The sequence below is a fragment of the Echinops telfairi genome, unplaced genomic scaffold, assembly GCF_000313985.2.
Source record: "Echinops telfairi isolate 266 unplaced genomic scaffold, ASM31398v2 ScPeMD7_28;HRSCAF=97, whole genome shotgun sequence".
In the NCBI taxonomy this organism is placed as follows: Eukaryota; Metazoa; Chordata; class Mammalia; order Afrosoricida; family Tenrecidae; genus Echinops; species Echinops telfairi.
Window position 1 is genome coordinate 1,006,492 of NW_022103925.1, and position 9,054 is coordinate 1,015,545.

The following is a 9,054-nucleotide window of genomic DNA, read 5'->3' on the forward strand; positions in this document are numbered from 1 at the left end:
TTGTGGGGCCCACTGGTTAATGGCTGGATCTCTGTCTCGTGTGTAATTATGCCATATTGATACATTGTTTCTCACATAACTGCCATATGGATACACTGTTTCTGTGTGATGTGTCATGGATACATTGTTTCACATGTAACTGTTATGTAGATGCATCGTTTCATGTGTAACTGTGTCTGTATAGATACAGCTCCATGTATAACGGAGCGTACGGATACATTGTTTCACATGCAATTGTGTCCATATTGTTCCATGCATAGCTGAGCCGTATGGACACATTATTTCAAGTGCAACTGTCATATAGATACATTGTTTCCAATGCAGTTGTCCCTGTGTAGATACACTATTTCACATGTAGCTGTGCGCGTGTACTGTTTCACCTGTAAGCTGTGCTGTATAGATACATTGTTTCGCGTGTGACTCTGTCCTATGGAAACCTGGTTTCCTGTGAGACAGTGTTGTGTAGATACTTTATTGAAACGTATTCCTCGGGCATGGTGGAGGCTGGCAGAGCCGATCGGCTTTCCGTTCAGCAGTCCTGACGCGTTCTGCTTCTCCTCATGGAGACTGCCCCTCATCCGCACCATCGCCCACCCCGAGTCCTCCCTGGGCTCCCTGACCCCCCTCTCCTCCTTCCTTGGCCTGGACCTTTATCTTGGAGTGTATGCTGCCCTTTGGATGGTCTGGGTGTTTGTAAAGGGCAGTGAATTTGGGAGCAATCACTGATAACCCCAAAACCTGCTTTCAAACCAGGGGGGTCACGGGTGAGGTGAGGAGGACCCCTGGGAGAGTGGGCTGGCCCACGGACAGCGAACATCCCCACAGCTCACTGCAGCCTCGGGAGGGGGGGGACACATGGGGACACTGAGGCCCCATCACAGGGCCCAGGCCCTGGGTGACGTATGTCCTGTCCCAGGGCTTAGACCTAGACTCCCTCTCACCTGCTGTGTCTGTGACCTCCAGAGCCCCCACTGGCAGAGCTCAACCTGCAGCCCAGTGAGACCCTGCAGAAGGTGAGGAATGTTCTGGAACAGTGCAAGACCTGCCAGGCCTGCCCCAGGGAGCCAGCATCCTGGGGACTGTCCCCAGAGCCCGGAGGGCAGAGCCCAGCCAACACCAAGGAGCCTAGCTTCCGCCTGGACACAGAGGCCGACTGGACAGACCCGCAAGCACTGGGCACGACGCTGCAGTGGCTGGACTTCCCTGGATACCAGGCCTCCTTCAGGCACCTGTATGCACCGTCCCCGCTGGGACCCGGCAGCTCGCCCTGCAGCCTGGCCGATGAGGAGGAGCTGGCTGGCCATCTGGCGCGGGCCCGGGAGGTGGCCAAGAGGGCGGGCCTGCCCATGGCCCTGGCCAGGCTGTGCTTTCTGCTGGGCCGGCTTTGCGTCGGGAAGCTGAAGCTCTCGCAGGCCCGGGTGTACCTGGAGGAGGCCCTGGGCGCCCTGGGTGGCTGCTTCGGGGACCTGCCCCTCACCGTGGCCCTGTACAGCCTCCTGGCCACTGTCCACCTCAGGCAGAAGAACCGGGACAAGTGTGTGCTGACGGTAGGCAAGGCGGTGGCCCTGCTCCTGGGCGCGCCGGGCCCCGTCTGTGGCTCGGAGGCCCAGCTGCTGCAGCTGGCCCTGGGAAGGGCAGTGCGGGCACAGAGTGCAGCGGCTGAGGCCCGGGCCTGCTTCCTGCTGGCCCGGCACCACTGGAGCCTCAAGCAGCCTGAGGGCGCCCTGCCCTTCCTGGAGAGACTGCTGGTCCTACAGAGCCACCTGGAGCCCTTGGACACCACCTGGCTCGTCGGCTGCTACCAGCGGCTGGCTGACATCTACAGCCGCCAGTGCCTGCCCCATCTGGCCCTGAGCTGTGTCCGTGTGGCCTCGCTGCGTGCACAAGGCTCCTTGGCCAGTGCCCTGTGGAGTGTGGACCTGGTCCTGCGCCACGCCACACAGCTCCACGGCCCGTGGCAGGCAGCCCCCTGCCTTCCGGCCCTCATCGCCCCCTACCTGTGGCAGGCGTTGGCCTCCTCTGCGGCGAGGACAGAGCGGACGCTGCGGGCCTCGCTCTATGTCAGCCTGGCCCAAGTGCACAGTGACCACGGGCAGCATGGGCGGGGCGGGGCCCTCTTGATGCGGGCCGTGGATGCTGAGGCCCCATCCGGAGCCCACCCTGTCGTGGACCACCTGGTGGCCCTGGCCTGGATGCACTTGCTCCGGGGGCAGAGTGCGGTGGCCCTAGAGGTCCTGGAATCCATCGAGCACTCGGCCGCGGCCAGCGAGGAGCAGGAGGGTGTGGTCATCAACATGAAGGCCGTGGCCCTGAGGAGGCTGGGCAGGACCCGGCGGGCGGCCGAGGGCTACTACTGCGCCCTGCGTGCGGCCAGGCGGTGGGGCCGGCAGCGGGACCAGGCCGTGGTGCTGGCCAACCTCGGGGTGCTGTGTTCGCAGGCAGGCGCCGGGCAGCTTGCGGAGCACTACTTGGTGGGGGCTGTGAAGCACTTCTCCAGGCTGCCTGGCAAGCAGTGGGGCTGCGACTTTACGCAGGTGCTGCTGCTGCTGGCCCACCTGTATGCCTGCAGGGGCCTGGCCCGCCAGAGCTGCCACTGCTATGAGTGGGCCTTCCTGGTGGCCATGGAGACCGGCCACTTTGAGAGTAAGTACCACGCTCCCACCCCACCCCCAAGTCCATCTCTCAGGGTCCCCACCAGGCACCCAGAAGCATGCTTTCTCCCCGGCTCGGCGCCCAGCACTTCCGCATCCGTCCGGGTTGGAGGTCGGCGTCCCTCTCTCTCCAGCCGCAGTGGGGCGTGCGGTGTGGTTGTAAATATGCCTTATGGTTGAGAGACGTCTGGAGGCTCTGCAAACGTTAGGCAGGAGCAGGAGTGTAGTCGCCTCGGTGCCTGCCCCCATCCCCTCCACCCCCACACCACACTGACAGGCCACATCAGGGCCCCCGATTCCAACCCGGGGCCATGCAGGAAGGGTGAGCGGTGCCTGCTTTGTCAGAGGTAGGCGGCCAAGTCTCTCTGTGGAGGCTGCTCTGAGGGGACGCAACCTTCTGTCTTTCTGCTGACCAGCGAGTCCTGGAGTGTCGGCACTCAGGCGCTCACAGGCCTGCTGTGGCTCCCAGCCTTGGGAACAGCACGTGCACAGCTATGATACGTTGTTGCCACCAATGACCGGAACAGATACATTGTTGCTAACAAGGTGCCACAGTCTTCCGAGCTGCCAGTCTCGGTGGTGGAGGTGGTGGTGGTGCCACCCAGTGGGCCCTGACAAGGGCATGTTGCCCATGGCGTGGCACTCTCCCAGAGCTGGCTCTTCTCCCCCTGGGAGCCCCTCTTCTCGCTCGCCGTCTCTGTGGTTTTGTTTTTCCCTGTAGTGGGAGTCGGACAGTGGCAGCAGGTCCACACTCCACCCGCCTCTGGCCCGGGGTGACCCACCCCTAGGACAGTGTGGAAGGTCCTCCCAGGGGTCCCCGCTGTCTAGCTCCACGGAGGCAGACTGCCTTTTGTGTCTCCTGAGGAGCTGCTGGGGGTTTGAACTGACAATTCTTCTGGTTCTCACAGCCACTAGGGACCCTCTGTGTCTTTTTGTGACCTGGGAGCTCACTCCCTCCAGCTCTGAGTGGTCACCCGCTGACCCCCTGGTCAATGGTGCCCGTTTCATCCGGGGGCCTTTGAGGCTCAACCACACGCAGAGGGTGTCCACCCTGACGTTGTGTTCCAAGCCCAGCATCCTGGCATGCCAGCATTGTGGGCTGCCCCTAGATGAACCCCACAGGCAGGCCCCCCACTCCTGAACAACAGGCTCATGGCTGCTTGGACCAGAAGTTGTGGGTGTAGAGCAGATGCAGACGGCCTCTGGGGGCCCTGAGGTGACCACCGCCCCCTGTCCCGCCTGCCCAGGCCAGCTGTGTGCCGTCCAGCGCCTGTGCCACTTCTACAGCTCAGTGCAGCCCAGCGAGGCCCACTCTGTGGTCTACCATGAGCTGCAGCTCTCGCTGGTCCACAGGACGGCCGACAGGGCACGGGAGGGCCGACTCCTAGAGACCATCAGCCAGCTGTACCTGTCCCTGGGCACGGAGCGGTGAGTGAGGGCCCTCGCCTGGCGGGCAGCACTGTCCCCCGAGGGGCAGGGGGTGTCCCTAGGTAGTCTGTGCACCTTTGCACTGTCCTCGGCCTACCTGAGTGGTCACTGCTGCCCTGATTTGTCTCCTCCCTCTATGCCCCTGACGTGGGAAGAAGCTGGAGACGGGGGCGGGGGATGGCATGGAGGGGCTGAGCCACTGCTCCACCTGCTCCCTTGCGGGGGGAGGTGTCTCAGTCCCCTGATGGCAGACGGAAGGGGTAGGGAGGGGACAGTGGCATGCTGCAGAGACACCCCCCTCCTCCTGACCTGGCCTGGGCAGCAAGGAGAGGGCAGGGCCAGGCTTCTAGCTTTGCTGCCCCCCCACCTCACCCCCAGCCTGTTTCAGTGCTGGACCAAGGAACCCACACACAAGAACAGAACCTGGGGCAGGTCCCCAGGACGGGCCTCTGATGGGCAGTGTCTGGCAGGGCCTACAGGTCAGCGCTGGACTACACCAAGCGCAGCCTGGCCATCTTCATCGACCTGCAGGAGAAGCGGAAGGAGGCCCACGCATGGCTACGGGCTGGCCAGATCTACTACCGGCTGCAGCAGCATGAGCTGGTGGACCTGTACATCCAGGTGCAGGGGGTATGGGGCTGGAGGCCTGCCTGCAGGTGAGGGTGGGGCCAGGGCTGGGGGCCGTGCACCTGGGGAGAGGGGGGCAGGGCAGGAGAGGGGGGCAGAGTGGTGCTGGTGTGTGCATTCATTCACTGACTTGGTGAATCATTCACTCCTTCACCCTCCCGGGCCCCTCAGGTTCCCCACTTCCCACCTCCCCCTAGTCCTCATGTTCTCGTGGGAGAGGGGATGACATCATGACAAACGTGGAGAATCAGGGCTCAGCCCTGGGACACATGCCTGGGGGACACACTCGACCCGTGACCATATACGCGTGTGTCAGGAGCCCCAGGGGCACTGCTCGCTGCAGGGTCGGCAGTTCAGACCCACTGGCCACTCCTCGGAAGGAAGATGAGGCTGTGGATGCCTGTCCTGGGTGGCGGGAGTCTCCGTGGCCTCCCTGACAGTGGTCCAGTGTGTATATTTGGAGGGAGTTACCTTAGGATCCCACAAGGGTCACCGTGAGTCGTCGTCCACTTGCTGGCAGTGAGTTTAACACATCAGGTCACGAGGTCATGGGCTGGCAAGCCATCAGGTGGCATCCTGGGCCCCCTCCGGTGAAGGGTAGGGGGGTTGTGATAGTTTTGAGGCCAAATCCTTCTCTCCTGGGAGATTAGGTCTTTCCTTTATAACCTCCGCTGATTGGACCAGGCCCACCAAGAGAAAGCAAAGAGCAACTGCTTTAAAGGCCATGCAGCCACGCCCGCAGCCACCACGTGGGTGCTTGCTCACCATGGCCTGTGAGGCAGAGTAAGGCAGGCCCAGGGAATTGCTGAGGATAGAAATCGCTACAGGAGCACACCGCCTCATCTTTCTCCCTCGGAGCAGCTGGTGGGTTTGAACTGCCAGCCTGGTGGTCAACAGCCCAACACCTGACCCACTGCACTACCAGTGCTCCTCACAGCCCAGCCCTGCTGGAGGGGCCCCGGTATTCCTGGGATCGAGGTTCAGGAGAGGATGGCTGGTCATTCCAGGGAGGGTGTGAGAGGAGAGAGGCGACGGTGGACGCAGACACACCAGGCTCAGGGCACAGGCTGGGACAGTGCTCGGCCCTGGAGGCTGAGCACCAAGTCCTGGTGCCTATCTCTGTTCCTTCTGGAAGCCCCCACCCCATCCCGGGGCGATCAGCCCCTGTCCCAGCTCTGGTGGCCCTGAAACTCCTCAGCTTGTGGCTGCAGCCCTGCAGCCTCAACCCCTGATCGCCCCTCTGCTCCCCTCTCCGTCTCTCCTCTGTGATAAGTATGCTGCTTAGACGGAACTAGGGCCCCCCCTGCCCGGTGTGACCCCAGGGTGGCTTAGCTGATAGGAGCTGCCAAGGCCCCTCTTTAAACAAAGACACAGTCCCAGGCCCCAGGGTGGAAGAGCCACCTCACCGGAGAGCCCGGCGGAGGGCCAGGGCCTCACACATTGTCCCCACAGGTGGCCCAGAATGCGGCCCTGTACACTGGGGACCCCCGGCTGGGCCTGGAGCTGTTTGAGGCAGCTGGGGACATCTTCTTCAACGGCAGCCGGGAGCAGGAGAAGGCTCTGACCTTCTACAGGGTGAGGCTGGGGGCTGCGGCCAGCCAGGCACGCGCCCGCACAGCTAGAGCCCTGGCACGAGGCACACAGTGCTGAGCCACAGTGGCCTTCCCCCTGCACAGATGGGGAAACCGAGGCTCGGAGAGTTAGTAGGGAAGCTGGGGGAGGGTCTGGGCTTAGGTGCTGCATGGCCCTCGGGTGCAAACAGTGGGGGTGGAGACTGAGCAGGTTCTGGGGGCATCCTGGGCCCTGGAGTCCAGGTGGGGTGGGGGCTGAGGTTTGGTGGGTGGCCAGGCGGTCAACCCCGCTCTGCAGGCTCCCTGCACAGGGCTTTGCTAGCTGGGTCTTAGTTTTTCCTTCTGTAGCATGGGCCCGGCCTCTCTGCTGGGGGACAGCTGGGGGCTGCCTGGGGCTCCCAGGAGGGTGTCTGACCACATCTGTGCCACAGGACCAGGCGCTGCCTCTGGCACTGGCCACGGGGAGCCAGGAGGCAGAGCTGCGGCTGTGTAACAAGCTGACGGTGCTTCTCAGCACCCTGGGCCCCCCCCAGGAGGGGCTGGAGTTCGCGCACACAGCCCTGGCGCTCAGCGTCACCCTGGGTGAGTCCCCAGCCCTCCTGCCTTCGAGTTCCCTGCATGCTCCCAATCCTAGGACCTGAGGAGCAGGTGCAACAGGCTCCACCCCACTCCCCAGGCCCCCTGCCAGCCCCTCACCCACTCATTCTGTCCCAGGGGAGCCCCCTCCCAGTGCTAGGCCCCAATCTTTGGCACACCCCACACCCACACTCAGGACCCTTGCCCATCTCATGGCCAAGTGGAGCCCCCGCTCTGTGCTCACTGCCCCCACCCCCCTCACCCTGGGTGAACTTCCCACCCAGAGGTGGGTCCCTGAGTGCCTGGGGCCCCTCTGTCACTGCACCCCGAGACTAGGGCCTGGGGGCTGCCCCCGAGGGCCTGGCATGGGAATGGTGGAGTCAGCAAGGATGGACCCAGGGGGGCACAGAAGCCAGTTGCCAACCCGATGCCCCCAGGTGCCCCTAGTGGCCCCAGCAGCCCACCTGCCAGCTGCAGGCCCAGCTTTGCCGTGTGTAGGCGGGCGGGTGCTCAGCCGGCTCTGGGCTGACCGTGCCATGCCATCTGCACACAGGGCACCAGCTGAACGAGCGCGTGGCCTGCCACCGGCTGGCCGCCCTGCACCACCGGCTGGGCCAGGGCGAGCTGGCTGAGCACTTTTACCTCAAGGCGCTGGCGCTGTGCAGCTCGCCGCTGGAGTTCCCTGAGGAGACGCTGTACTACGTGAAGGTCTACCTGCTGCTGGGCGACATCATCTTCTACGACCTCAAGGTGGGGCTGCCAGGGCGCTGGTGGAGGGCGGGTTGCCTCACACCCGGGTCCCCTGTGTAGAGAGAGGGTCCCAGCCCCGGGGAGCGGGGGCATGAAGCAAGAAGAGCATGGTGTGCATCCTGACCTGCCAGTCACTCGCTGTGATGGGCATACACATGCTCACTGTGCACATATGTGTGCATGTATCCACGTGCTCATACACACAGACAGAGTGCACATGCATGCTCACTGTGCATGTGTGTGCATGTGTCCATGTGCTCATACACACAGTGCACATGCATGCTCACATGCAGATGTGTGTCCATGTGTCCACATGTTCATACACACAGACCGTGCACACACATGCTCATGCACACATGGGTGCCCAGGTGTTCATGCAGACAGTGCACATGCATGCTCACACGCACATGTGTGTGCACGTGTCCACATGCTCATACACAGAGACACAGTGCACAAGCATGCTCACAGCCACAGAGGGGGGCCCATGGCACACAGAGGGTGGGTTCTCCTGAGGCCTCTGAGGGAATTACGGTGGGGGTCTGTCCAGAACCCCGCAGCCCTGCAGAGGTGGGAGGTCTGTTAGAACCCCCAGGGACACACAGAGGTAGGCGTGCTCTACCTTGCGGAATTCACAGGGTTAGCCTGGGCCCCCTTGGGTATGCGCCGAGGTGGGGTGGGGGCTGCCCCGAGACACATAGGGGACACATGCTCAGTTTCTGTTCGGGAACAGCCCAGCTGCCATGGACACTCCGGCCTGGTTCAGGGAGCAGAGAACCAGGTCCCGCAGGCCAGGCTTTGGGGGACTCGGGCTGGAGGACTCAGACGGTGGTCCCCTCAGATCTCCGCCCCGCAGTGGGCACAGACCAGGTCACCTGCACACAGGCATGCCATCATCCCCCATCATAGCGCACCCCCTCCACACACACGCACACACAGACACACATACTTGCCCACCTCTGAGCTCTGTACTAGCCAGGAGCTAGACACCTTTGCTGGCCGGCCCAGGTGGCCCAGCTGTGCTGGGGTGACACCTAGTGGCCAGAATCCAACACTCCGCCACCTCTCCTGGTGAAGCTGGCAAGCGAGGGCACACTAACCACAGCGTGATGTTTCTGGGCCTGCTGACTTCCAGACCAGCAGTTCAGAAGCCAAGGGAGAGGGAGGAGCTGTCTTCCTGTAGAGCTCCAGTTCTTCGATCCCACAGGCGCAGTCCTTCCCTGCCCATCCCATGCAGTCACTCTGGTGTTGGGTTTGTGACTGAGACTCTAGAACCTTCCAGACCAGAGTGGGCACCCACTGTGGCTCTGCAGTCCCCCTGCGGGACCATGGCCCTGTGACCCCCATGACCCTGAAGACCACCTGCTGAGACCTCTCCTTATTAGCATGGGCAGCTGGGCAAGGGGGGCACACTGCGCCACTGGGCTGTTGGGGCAGTGTCTCTACTTGCAGGC

General features: G+C 62.8%; 1 protein-coding gene across 1 annotated transcript in view; it reads left to right on the forward strand.

Moving 5' to 3' along the window:
* SH3TC1 (SH3 domain and tetratricopeptide repeats 1) overlaps positions 1–9,054 on the forward strand; it is a 32,524-nt gene that overhangs the window by 22,140 nt on the left and 1,330 nt on the right. The window contains exons 12-17 of the mRNA XM_045289463.1: positions 966–2,643; positions 3,899–4,079; positions 4,550–4,700; positions 6,159–6,281; positions 6,709–6,859; positions 7,407–7,603. Of these exons, the coding sequence (XP_045145398.1) occupies positions 966–2,643; positions 3,899–4,079; positions 4,550–4,700; positions 6,159–6,281; positions 6,709–6,859; positions 7,407–7,603 (2,481 nt within the window). The remainder of the gene's footprint in view (positions 1–965; positions 2,644–3,898; positions 4,080–4,549; positions 4,701–6,158; positions 6,282–6,708; positions 6,860–7,406; positions 7,604–9,054) is intronic.